Here is a 13,890-nt window from a genome sequence, read left to right on the forward strand (position 1 = left end):
AAAGAAACGGTGATGCGGAATGAGGTTAGGCTGCAGCATCTGTGGTGCAGTGGTTGAGGGAGAGGAAAGAAGAAAGTCTGGCTAGGCAGAAAGAAGTGGAGCATTTCTGGACAACAGGATAATCCAGCTGTCCACTATCAGAGGACATCTGCATATTTCTTCCTCCTCTTCTAAGTCTTCCTTGAGGCATATAGAAATGGTTTCTGTTGCTTTCACTAGCTTCTGTTACCTGTGTGCAGACCTATTCGAATCCGGACTGGCACCTCTGGCATGTGTCGCATCTTAAAGGTACCCACAGAGCTCAGAATATCCAGGGACATGTTTGCAATCTCAGCTGCATGCCTACTGCCGTTCCTCTTTGGGAGGCCTGAGGCCACCATATAGGCATCTCCAATGGTCTCTACCTGGGAATTATAAAAAGTAGGATTAACAAGCAAGTAACATCTTCATGCTACCTTTTCCTCTGTGGGGTTTTAGGAGTTTGATAGAAGCCACATGTGTAAAGTGAGGGAGGCAGGGTGGGTCTGTCAATAATTCATTGGCCTAGCTGTCCACCAGAATCATTTAAGGAACTCTACTAAGATACTGATGCATAGGCCTCACAACCAGGGATCCTGAAGTAAATATAGCTACTTCAAAGGCTATTGATTGACTCTAGGAAAATATCAAGGTCAATGAATTTCTGTATGAAAAAAGTGGCACTGCCCCTAAGATGCCCCAGGCAAATTATTCGGGGAAAAAGTACCCAAAATACTGTCAGAGAGAGAGCCTCTTCTCCAGCTAATTTTAGGTAAATGGGCAGCTCTGGGGGAAATACAGGGAAGGAAAAGGAAGAAAAAAAGGGTCTGGGCCCTCTACTTGTCCATGCTAATATTACAGTCAATTTCACAAGTCTTTTGTGTTAGGAAAACTGAGTCTCTCCGCACCAATCACCCCCTCGTCTCCAATTGCTATATCATTGAGGGATGATGTGGAGGCTTGAATATGATTGGCCCATGGGAAATGGCACTATTAGGAGGTGTGGCTTTGTTGGGATAGGCGGGGCCTTGTTAGAGGAAGTGTGTCACTGTGGAGGTAGGCTTTGAAATTTCCTAGTGCTGAAACTCTGCTCCATGAGGAAGAGACCCTCCTTTTGGCCACCTGCAGAAGACAGTCTACTCCTGGTTTGCTTTGGATGAAGATGTAGAACGCCCAGCTCCTTCTCCCGTACCGTGTCTGCCTGCAGGCTGCCATGTTTCCCATCATGACGACAGTGGACTGAAACTCTGAAACTGTAAGCCAGTCCCAATGAAATGTTTCCCCTGTCATATTGTCTTCACAGCAATAAAACCCTGACCAAGACAGGCAATAATTCTGGCCTTTGACTATTCTGCAGAAAACAGGTCCCTATTCATCATTTTCCCCATAGAGTATGCTCATTCTTCTAGATACCTCATATGTAGAAGCTCTTCAGGTAAATTCAAATCAAACTGAAAGGACTTCAGTCAAGTATGCCAATCAGACTGACTTACTATGTGTTTGATTACACCTAAAAATCAATGTAATTCTGGAGACAGACTGGCCTGGGTGGAATCTCAAATTCACCACTTACAATCATGGGGCAAATCACTTATTTCCTTTTTGCTCCATCTAGTGTGTCCATCTTTAAAATAAGATAATTTCAATGTCTACCTCATAGGATTTTTAGAACTAAATGATGTAATGTTCATCAAAGCACTTAAAACTGGTCAGGTGGAGATAACATGCAGTAAGGGTAATCAGTTACCACCAATACCATCATCATCACCATTACCACCATTACCATCATCATCACCATCACCAACACCAACACCAACACCAACACCAACAAAAAGTATGTCCTGAAGTCTTAGGATGGTTATTATTCAGTTCCAGAAAATGAAGTTTAGGATTCAGCAATAGAGCTCACATTATGACTTTCTAAATAACTAATAATCTGGGCATTTGCCCATAGGACTTTTACTTCGGTGTTCTCCCTTTCAGTCTCCCAACACTGGTATCATTAGGAAGGAAGATTACTGCTGTCAAATGAACAGGACAGAGTGAACAAAAGAAGGAACAATTATAATACAAATGCTATGCAGGTATGGTATGCTAGTGGCTGGCCATTATCAGAGCATGGTAGTTAACCATTTAGCTTTGATAAGCTGTCACCCCAGAGAACCTAATGATCTGAGAACATCAAAAGAACACAAAATCTGGCTCAAATGAGAATTAGAGTGTAGATGGCCATGAGGAATTATGGGACGCATCAATCAAAGAACGGTTCAAGGGAAGCAAGGGCATAGAAAAGGATCCGGTTGAGATGGGGCAGTTGAAGGGATGAATGTGCAAACAAGTCACAGACTTCTGCAGTAGGCTTCTCACATCCATTTTAGATTATCAAGTTCCAGGGGGAGGTGATTCCATTTTTACAGAGAAGGAAAATGAAAATACCCACAGGTTTGGTGACTCACTGATAGTTCAATTTTATTTCCGTTGCCTGTGTTCTTTTTAATAAACAAGCCCGAAAATTTAGATCCCATTTTTGGATTCAGACAGTCCTGTTCCACCTTAAAAACAGTCAACTAACTCTGTACTACAGCCAAGAAGTACCAAAATAGCTAATGGCCTCATCCCCAGGACCCCCAATGATTTTGCCTGAGCAGAATCAGCTGGATTGATTAAACTAGTGGCTGTGTTACGGCCCATGCTGAATCATCTTTGATTTTAGTTTCAACTGAATTAGCTTTCAGCGATTTGTTTTTCTCTTCAGGCTTCTTGAGTTCAACAAGTTTAGACAGGTAGCCCGATTCCATAGATTTTTCCTCCACAGTGGTTTCCATGTGCATCTCTTGATTACTTTGCAGCTCCTGCTGATTGACAGGTATGATGTCTATTTCTGAACCCTACTTAGATTGCATAGTTTAGCCTTCAGGGTCTCTACCTGTCTAATCTGAGATAAATACACTGCCCAATGTGATTTGAGAACTGAACCATTTGAGACTGCTGCGAAGGATCCAATAAATGAAACCACTCATTTTCCAGCTTTTCCATGGATCCTGGGACATAAGAGTTATTTAAACTTTGGGATACTTGCCACGTCTTTTTCTTCTAATATGACAAATATCCATGTTTTTCACAACATGGAAATATCTCTACTAGATATTTTTAGTCATTTTGTACGTATAGACTATAAATATACCATGTACAAAGAATAATAGTATAGAATTGTAGTACCAAAAAGGTCGAAAGGAGTCATGTGTCATCTCTCATATTCTGCAACCTTTTATTATTTTTAAAAATAGAACATAACTAGGCTGGAGTAAAGGGATATGGGGAATGGATACTTCCTCAAACTTCAGATCAATAGATATACTTTGGGTTACCCTGTATCAATCCCCAAAAGTCCCATCTGTTAGAGTACTCTGGTATAATTCTATGTTCCTTCTTTTCTAAAAACAATAACTAACAAGAAGATAAAAATGTTCACAACATGTATCATATCAACACAAACTTTACCAAAATGTACTCTGTAGCAGCCATAAACTATGAGAAAATTGCCAATATTTCTATATCCTTTTCATTAACTAGCAAAATATTTGCTCTGTCATCTAGATTCATCCAATGACCTGCAGTGAGTCTCCCCATCTTAACCTATTCTTAGTCCAATAGGTCTCCTTGTCTTAACCGTTTCTTAGTCATAATTCTAAAAAACATCTTGACTAAGAGTGTTCCTAAAAGACAACATTCTATAAACACATCCTTCAATTTTGGACTACAGGTAAATAAATCCCATGTAAAAAGTTTCATGCTAGAAAGCATTAGTCGGCTAATTAACATACCTTATAGACATCATGACTGCCAATGATGGCATCAAAGAGTGTGTACAGGTCATTCAGAAGGTCCACCACTTCAATGGGCTCACTCATGGCTGAGATGGTGGTGAAGCCCACAATGTCACTGAAGTACAAGGTGACCAAGTCAAATCCCTCAGGTTCCACTGTACAGCCCTTTTTGAGGGATTCAGCAACTGATCTGAAAAGGAGAAACCGCTATTCCTAAGAAAAGATTAGCCTCCCTCTAAGACACAAAGTCACTAAAAAACATCACTGCTAGATAATGGGAAAGAGTTTCATCTGGACAGAGCATTAAAGAGATCACTTATTCAACAAGTATATATTGAGTACAAACAATGTGTCAGGTGCTGATGAGATAGGTACTAGATAAGAAAGATCTGGTCTCTGTCCCCATGGAATGTCTTCAGCTCCTGGGGCTTCTACTTTACCCTCTCTCTTTGAGGACTGTTCCAAGGTGATAAGTTTTCCATGAGTTAGTTCAACAATGACCTTATTAATGAGCATACAACTTGGGGAGGAAATGGAAATTTTAGCCACAGATAAGGGAGAAAGTCTACTGGAAACAACAGGCCTGTTTCTTTCCTATGGGAATTCAAAAAGATGCCCGTTTCATTTTGTTTTAAATTGGCTAACTTCTTGGCTCTGTCACAAAGTGACATATAGAAAAATCATGTCCTACGCCAAAACTGAAATGACCATCATGTTCCACAGAAAGAAGGGAGTTGGGATGCACGCTCTGCTTTCTCGCTTTCCAATTCTACTTTGATTTGAAGGTGTGACTCGAAGCCACTGGGAATAGAGTGGAAGGGTGAAGGACGGGGAGGGAACAGTTAGTTGGTGAGTAACTTTTTCTTCATTTTTAAAATGGAGCACACTGTGACAAGCATTTACACTCCTTGGGCATTCGCACATACGGTGGTAGCATCTGTGTTAGAAGCTTTTCCGTTTTCTGTTTTTCAATTTCCAGTTCTTCAGTCCGTTCCCGGATCAAATCTTCCAAGTTGCTAGAATACTGCTCCAACATCCGGAGCATAGAATCGATAATATTAGTTTTTTTCCCTTTGTTGAAAGTTTTAAACTGAAAGTAAAGGAAAAAGAAGCCTATGACTGCTTGGGTTCCAAACTCAGTATAATGGAGCAAACCACCTTTTCCCTCCACCAGGAGAAATGAGCCCAGATATAAATAGGAGAAGTCGATATCCAGTCTTATTGTCATCCCGGTGCATTCAAAGAGCACTTTCCACCCCTAGCACCAAAAGAGTTCCCCCAATTTTTCTGGTTCTTTCAAATCTGAGCACAAGGGTTCATAGTAACCTCCTTCACTTCTGAAATGCTATCATAATTGTAGCCACTTTCAAGAAAACAAGATCTGGTTTAGAGCCCAAGTCAATTGTGGGTAACATAAGAGGGAGAAAGAAGGCAGGGACTTACATTTTATCATTCAAGTTTTCAACCTATAAAATCACCCTTATCCGCAAATGATACAGTGTCATCAAAGAGGATCTTGACTAAGAGTGTTCAAAATATAACATAGAAAGATGTTCCTCTACTGCTTATCATGGGATCTAACACTAGATGGTTCCATCTAGCACCTAACTTTCATATCAGTCAGGGTCATGTAGACATTCAGGCAACTTTGTCCTGTGCTCCCTGATACTCAAGAGGTAACTGCTTGGTGTGAATGTTCAATATACTCTCTTGGGACCTTATGCATTTACAAACAGCCTATTAACATGAGCATTTGACTCATGAGTGGGTAGCATCCTCCATGGTGCTTTAGTCACCATGAACATAACCAGAAAAGATTGGTAGTGGCTTTATTGAGTAGACATTAAAGGGACTGCCCAACAAACTTCATTCCACATGGCCACAAGTGCTCTGCATAGAACTCCATGTCCCAAAGTGGAGAATAAGAGGCTCTTTCTGAACTCTGTGCACATCTACAAGTCCATCAAAATCCATCAGCCAGTTTGAATCCGCTGAGCTCCCCCTCTAGCCTCACTTAGAGAAGTTCTTTCATCTCGTGCATTTAAGTTGTATTAGATGCAATAAGAAAGAAAGTTACTCTTGTCATCAGACAGAATAAACTTCAGTAAAGCATTTTAGTGAAGGGAGCCCCAGAAATGTTTTGTTTGAGAGTCGCATGATGGGCACTCCTGTCTATCAGTGACTTCTCTGCTGCCTTCTGAAATAACATCTTCAGCATCGACACAAGGACAAATGGCTTTTGCTCCTGCCTCATGATAAGTTTTTAGAAATGTGACCTTTATGGTCCTTTGCTTTTTCCATGCCATTGAACATCTGTTAGAGTGTCCTCAAGAACTCCAGCCAGACTAATGGAAGTATTGTTAGCTGGAGGACACGGATGACTTCAAAAGCAGGAACCTTTCAGGCTTTCAGTCAAAGTCTTTCTCTTTTTCTGCCTCACATACCTGCCAGTCATAAGGCAGCTCAGGGCTGGACCCTAGCCAGGCTCAAATGCTTCTGTTCCGGAGCTGACATAGCACTCATGGGGAACATCCACAATTTCTCTATCAAGCAAGTGAACAAAGTTTAAATTACATGCACTCACAGAGGAACTCTGTCTTTTCTTCCATCCTCTTCCTGGATCAGACTCTTTAGAAATGCATATCTTAAGGAGAGGGGTTATCACTTTTCATGTACCCATTCTTTTCAGTAGCTCTCAGGGAACCTAAGAAACCTATTTTTTTTTCTGAGCCTACAAAAACAACCTGGCATCATCTAACATTTAGATGTTTAATAGTGTCCTCATTAGAGTTCCCTAGAAACTTTTATAGAAACATAGCTATGTGAGTATCACATGTGCCCAGGATACTCATGGCAACAATTCCAGTACTAATTCTTCCAAATGACTGGTGCTTCAATTCCATCATTGACAGGCTGATCCCAGCAGATTTGGGTGCTTCAGAAAAGTTAGTCAGGCACAGAAGCACCAGAACTAAACCTTAGGCTGTAGAGGATGTGCCAGTGATGTTCCAGGCTTTAGGACCTCAAAGCCAGTCCCGGGCTGCTTTTGAAAGTGAAATGACCTTTTCCCCTTATGAAAGGAAGCCCTGTCCACAATATAAGGACCCAGTGAGTTTAGTCTCAGAGAGACTAACTACCGAGCAGTGATTATGCTAATAGTAATTACCTGGTTAAATATTTCATCAAAAGTTGGTCGCTGTTCTGCAGCCTCGGCCCAGCATTGCTTCATCAGCTGGAGACACTCTGGAGGGGCAAACTCAGGAGAAACCACTGGTCTATACACAGGGGGAGGCATTTTAAGTCTGTCTATGACTTCTGGCAAGGCACGAGAAAGAGAAAAGTTTGTGAATCATAACTTTCAGCCAAGAAGGGGATTTGTCAGGAGAAAAAAAAAAATGAAGAAAGCTTCTCTTTGATTTCTCCTTAGATAGCTTTAATGGTGACATCGCTGAAAAGGCTGTGTCAAACTTTGGAGAAAGGAGCGAGAAACTGATCAATCAGAATCTTAGTATAATTGAGTTATCATGTTATCCTGCTTCTACTATGTTATAGGTGTGGCTTATCTAAGCCCAGTTCCAATACTGAAGCTTCGATATCCCCAAGTCACCTAAGTCTCACAATTACCAGAACAAAAACATTGAGCCTTCTCTGTAAGGCTATAACCACCCAAAGTGGGTCCTGGATAATCACTAAACAAAGGGAACTCTCATGGATGTTGATCAATGAATGCCACTTATTGTATGCCAAGCTATGAAATGGGCACTTGGTATGCGCTGTGTTATTGGATGCTTAGCACAAATGAATGAGGTGAGCATTCAGATGCTTTCTGTGAAGAAGATGGTAAAACTGGAACACACAGAGTATGGGACTTGCCAAAGGTCACATGGGAAATGACAGACTTCCGGTCAGAACTCAAGCAATCTCCACTTATTCTCTGCTTTCAAATACCTCAGGCCTCAACTGTAAGAGCATAGAACCCTGTATAAACTAAGTCTTTTATTGGCCAAAGGCTTATTTATACAAACTGAGTTTTTTTTTCAAAAGTAAAAACTAAATAAATAGAAGAAAATCATTAGTTCCCAATGTCCCCATCAACTCATACTGGGCCTCAAACTAATTTGTCTGTTTCCAGACTGGACTTCTCCAAATCATTCTAAAACTATGTATATAGCCATGTCAATGTCAATTTCTTATTCAAAATTCTCTTCCTGGCTTCTGTTGCCAACAGAATAAAATCCAAGCTCTTTATTTGTGGCCTCTATTTCTTCAGAATTACTGCTCATCCCAGGTCTTCTCATCACCAATGCCCCCAACTTTTAACTTCTGCATCAACAACCAAACTTTGACTGCTCAGTCTACCTCTGCATTGGCTGTACTGAGTCAATAGTGCTGCTGCATATCCAAACGCATGATAGGAGGAGTTCTGCTCTTGCTTCTGATTTATCAGCTCCTTGTACAGCCCTGGATTTGCCTCCTTTAACTCATAGCAGCCCATAATGGGGCTTTCAGTGCCACAGATTCCATAGCAATGAACCTCTTGAAAAAGAGACTGTTCCAGAAAGTCTACTTTGGGCAGAATATATACAGTTGACTGGGTCAATTCTTTGCTAAGGCCCGGCATGGCACATTTCCTGGAGGATTTCATGGTCCAAAGAGATAAGCAAAAAAAAAAAATATTACAGATGCTTTCACTGGAACAAATAGATACTGATAATGGCAGATGGGGATACCTAACACATACTGAACAAGTCAAAGGAGAATTTCCAGAGTTGGTAGCAGGAGTTGGATGAGGCCAGTTGGAGAGGAAATGAGAGAATTCTAGGCATTATGAATTGCTTGTGAAAAAGCACAGTGGGGGCTGGGGGAACCATGTACTCTCAAGGCACTAACTAGAATCCTAGAAGTGGCAAGAGATGAACTCAGAGAGGCCGGAAGTGGATGGAATATGTGCCCATGAGGAGCTTCATCTAGACAGAGGTGAAGAAAAGACGGAGGGCTTTAAACAAAGGTGTGACAAGGAAAAAGGTGGACGGCGGCAAGAGACAGCTATATAATCTAGTGGCATTGCCTACATTTTTTTTTCTTTTTTTTTTTCTTTTTTTTTTCGGAGCTGGGGACTGAACCCAGGGTCTTGTGCTTGCTAGGCAATCGCTCTACCACTGAGCTAAATCCCCAACCATTGCCTACATTTTAAAAACCTTTTTCTTTGAAGTAAATTTAGGTTTCCAGAAAAGTTGCCAAAGTACCTCAGTGATTGCCTGCATACTTCTCACTGGGCTTACTGTAATGTTAACATGAAATAACATTGAAGACACTGACACAATTACTACAACCCTTCCTTGGATTTCATCAGTGTTTTCTCTAATGTATTTGTTTTTTGTTCCATAATCTAATTCCAGATCTTTTTCTGCATGCAATTGTTGTGTCTTCGTCTCTTTGAAACTGTCTTCTTTTCTGGTCTGTCTTTCATGATTTAGATGCATTTGATAAGGACTAACCAGTTATTCATTTATTTGTATAGCCCACACTGGCAGGTAACTTGCCATCCCCCTGCCTCACTCTCCCAAGTACTAGGATTACAGCACTGTGCCACCATGCTCAGTTACTGGTTGGTATTGGTTATTCAACTAGGTTTTAATTATTCAACTAGGACTTATCTGAAGTTCTCTAGTGATTCGAAGTTTGTGCTTTGCTTTTGTTTTTGTTGTTGTTTTCATCAAGAGCAGCACACCACAAAAGTGATATACCTATCTTAGTACTAAAGAGCAGAAAGGTCGGGTACTTATATGAGTGCATATTATCAGAGGTACACAATGTACATATGTCTTGTTATAAGTGACGGTAACCTTAATCATTTGATTAAGGTGATGTCACAGGCACTTCACCTTATAAACTTACTATTTTTCCATTTGTAGTTACTAAGCATTCTGTAAGCTTACACTTTGAGAATACGCAGCTCTTCTGTTACCAGTAAAACTTTCATGCAATGATTTTATTCTCCACTGATGCATCTTACCTAACAGTCATAGATTTCAATGGGAGACAGGCATAAAAATCTACGGCGTGCTATTTGAAAAGATTGACAGCACAGAGTATCACGATCTGTAACAAAGTACTTAGTAAAAAAGTAACTCAGGGGAGCAGAGGTACTGCACAGTGGAGATAGTGCAGACTAGAAAAGTGATATAGGTCCTAAAGTCCCTGATTTGTATCCATGTTTGCAAAATGACCAGCTTCCTAGGTGAGGGAATTTCTTCCACATGCCTAAAGCTGTCTGGCTCCAAATCCTACGTTCACAAAACAGGCTAGCCTTTTGCAGAGGAGCAGGCTGTTAACAGTCTGCTAGCAAATCATGACAGTCTAGGCTGGCCTGCTGATATGGAACACAGTGAACCCCTAGTGCCCTTTTCTCACTTCCTGCTTACCTTTGGCAGACAGATCCATCATGCAGAAAGGAGCACCCCGGACCATCACTTCTTGCATGATGATGGCAAAGCTATAGACGTCTCCTGCAAATGAACCTAACCTGATACCCCCAGGGGCTCTTAACAGTTCAGGGGCCGTCCACAGCAGCTCTGCAAAGGAAGAATTGTCTAATAAATGGAAGGAGGATTAACTGACATCTGCAATGCCCTAAAGGGCTCTAAGGGTGCTGTTTTATTAACTGCTTTATATTTTTATTAGACAGACTAGCATGCTAGTGCCCCTTAGGGTCTAAATCTATTAATCTAAGGGATTACACACAAAGAGAGAAAACATACTACTCTCTCTACCCCCCACAACCACACAGTAAGACACAGTATAAAGGTGTGGGGAAGGTCAGGACGCCAGAAGCAGAGACACTCTCTGGTGTTTGCTTTCTCTCTCTCTCTCTCTCTTGAGCCTGCAAGTAGCAGTTGGCAGGTTTCCATGAAAAGGCAAGGGCACCGCCAGACTGGTTGCCATGGATTTGCTGCTCACTAAGATCTATATGTGTCTGGTAATTTGATTGTGCCAGGACTCAGGGATTTACAATTTGCTTTCTCCAGGTCTTCTCTGAACGGATTAGAACATCCTCAGGTCTCCTGTGTTCCTTGCAGAGCAAAATGGTACAGTAGCTACTTACCTGGTTCTGCAAATATGTACCAGGCACTGTGCTGTGTGGAAAAATGATTCCAAGTATGAATCATACCTTCACTCTGCAGAAGAAGAGTTCACAGACCAGAGGACAAGAAAGCCATGTACATCCCTTATTGCAATCAATACAAGAGAGCTAGTGATGAGTACTACTGTATAGTACAAGAAATTGAATTGATTAAAAACCAAATTTGAATAATGACTATGTTCTGATGACTTTAGACCCTATACATGTTAAAAAAAATTATCTTCCCTTTCATAGATTTTACCAGTGAGAACGTTGGAACGCTTTGTAGCAGGCACCTTAATATATAAAGAAATCGATTTTTATAATATAAAGGGGAAAATCAAAAGAGGATTGTTGTTGTTGTTATGGAGCTATATATAAAAATGATGATTTCTGTGAGGTGAAGAATGCTTAAATATGGGTAGTTTCATCAGATATAAACTAATTTCTGTGAGGTGAAGAATGCTTAAATATGGGTAGTTTCATCAGATATAAACTAACGGCCATCTGAACTAGCTAAATTAATCTAGGAAGGCTTCCTGGAAAAGTTAAATCTCAAATGTGCTCTTTAAGAAGGTCAAGGGTGCACCTTCTGGAGCTGAGAGGTAAGGGTTTTGCAGGAAGCAAGAACAGTATGAGCAGAAGAACAAGAGGCGGAAAGGAGCAAATTGTGGGTGGTGGGAAGGTGGTAAGCAGATTAGTGAAGGGCTGAGGAATAATGAGAAGGGAGAAAGGCTTGATGAAGTGGGGGTAGGGAGGGTAGCTAGAAGAATGGGGACAGAGTGTGAGAGGCCCTGAGAGCCAAATGAAGGCATTTGGAGTGAATACAGAAGGCAGTAGGGGTGCTGGAGCTAAAGAGGGATTTGATGAAAACTGTTTGGGAAGATTAATCTGGCAGCCTGCACAAGCTGGATGCAAGAAGAAGGGCTGGAGTCAGGGCGATCAGCTAAGAAGTGGAGCAAGAGCTTGCACAGGGGTGAAAGGGACCTGAGTGGGGGTATGTTGTGGCAGCATAGCCAGGAACCAGATATACTAGAGTTGGGGTTACAATAGAAATGAAATTGACAAGGGCAGGCATCTCCTCCCCTTAGCTTTGTGAGGATGGAGTAAATGCCCTGATAATATAGAGAGGAAAGTTCAAAGAGGAGTCAGGGGTTTTGTTGTAATTGTTGTTGTAGAGCTATAGAAAAGGCACCATTTATAAGAGTTGAAGAATAGTTGAATATGGCTAATGTCATCTGATTTAAACCAACAAATATCTGCGCTAACTAAATTCATCTGGGAAGGCTGAAGAATGCCTGCTAAGGAGTACAGAAGTTAGGGCCAGGATTAAGGCTGGGGACAGCCGACTTTGCATCATGCTTAATGGGGGGATATGAAGATGGGAGCCTAGAAGACAAGTTCCTATGATGCAAGAAGGTACATAGAAAACATGGGATTGTTTGTTTTGCTAGTAAAAACCCAGGGAAGGAGAAAGCAGCCTTAATTTTGGACAACCAAGAAGAAAAGTTTGGAACAAGAACGTCTAGACTCAGTCTTCTTCGTGTACCTGTTTTCTCACTTTGGCTTTCAATTAACAAGCACTTCTGACTTCTCACCCAACACCCACTTCTATGAATGTCTCTGGCACACTCGTGGCAGTTGTTTTGCTCTCATGCCTCCCTCCCTAGAGAGACTGAAGTTCATAAAAATCCTGAAATGGCTGAATGATCCTTTAGTCAAAGGAATGCCTTCTCTGAAGGTGAGATTTCAAGAGGAGGCTGAGGAAGGAGAGCCTGAGTGGATATCTGAAAGCAAAACCAAAACATGGTCTTTGTCCTGGCATGCTCTCCCTGCACATTTAAAAGCATCAGAGGGGGGAACGAACTGTCTGGTAAAAAAAAAACTAGATGATTAAACACCATCATTTCCAAATAGTACTCTTAGAGAGCACCAACATCTAGGCTGTTAATGGCTAAAAAGAGCTTGGATCTGGACTGCAGTCAGACAGTTGAAATGGGACAATAATGAACACTCATCCCCATCTTCCAACCTGCTTCCCCTTCCTCTTGTCCACTCCAGAAGCAAGCAACAGCCACTAGTTACTATTACACAAGGGGTGTCAGAAAAACTAGAAGAAATTATTTTGCCTTCTCTTATATAAGTTGTAGCCACTACTAAGTCTGAGCTTATTCCATCAGTAAAGTCAACTTTGAAGAACCGTGCTAATAGAACATTTAATAAAATACAGAACTGCAAGTCAAGAGACCTGGGTTTCTAAATCCCAGCTTGACCAGGAATCAGTTTTAACTCAATTTTCCCAAAGCAAAAGTTGAGTCAGATGACCTTCAAAGACTTTCCAATTATAAGGCGCTATAAGCCTCATCATTTAAGGTAGGAGATCAGTTCCAACATTTTATTCCATCTCATTCATTTGCTAAGCTAATGAATATTTATTCTACTAGAAACCGTGGACTCAAACCTGCTTCTTACCTCCACTGAGATTATAGTTTGGGTGTAGGGAAAAGAAAACCAAGTACAAATCCCCAGTAAATTCTGTTGACCTTAAAGAGACTCTTGAAAAGAAGAACTTAGCTGGGCATAAGGAGTCATAGGAAACCACTCAGTGCAACAGTACTTTAAGCTGAGTCCTAAAGGCGGAGAACTTAGCTATGCTCAGATAAATGCTTATGATGATGAGAAAGGCAGAGTATCCCAGACAGAAAGCACAGCAAATGTAAAAGGGCTGGAAGGAAGAGGAAGCTCAATATATATAAACAACCTGAAGGAGTTCAGCGGGGCTGGATCAGAGAGATAGAGGCTATCGGTATTAAACCCATACCAAATAAGACTCATATGTCATGTAAAGGAATTTGAACTTTACCCTAAAGGCAGTAAAAGGCCATTCAGTGAGGGATACCTATAACAAAATCAGATTTGCAG

General features: G+C 41.2%; 1 protein-coding gene across 1 annotated transcript in view; it reads right to left on the bottom strand.

Annotated features, from left to right (window-relative positions):
* Gucy2f (guanylate cyclase 2F) overlaps positions 1–13,890 on the bottom strand; it is a 97,823-nt gene that overhangs the window by 14,772 nt on the left and 69,161 nt on the right. The window contains 5 exon segments of the mRNA NM_053831.2: positions 230–404; positions 3,843–4,035; positions 4,772–4,935; positions 7,012–7,160; positions 10,271–10,420. Of these exon segments, the coding sequence (NP_446283.1) occupies positions 230–404; positions 3,843–4,035; positions 4,772–4,935; positions 7,012–7,160; positions 10,271–10,420 (831 nt within the window).

This window comes from Rattus norvegicus, chromosome X, assembly GCF_021556685.1.
Source record: "Rattus norvegicus strain SHRSP/BbbUtx chromosome X, alternate assembly SHRSP_T2T, whole genome shotgun sequence".
Lineage (NCBI taxonomy): Eukaryota > Metazoa > Chordata > Mammalia > Rodentia > Muridae > Rattus > Rattus norvegicus.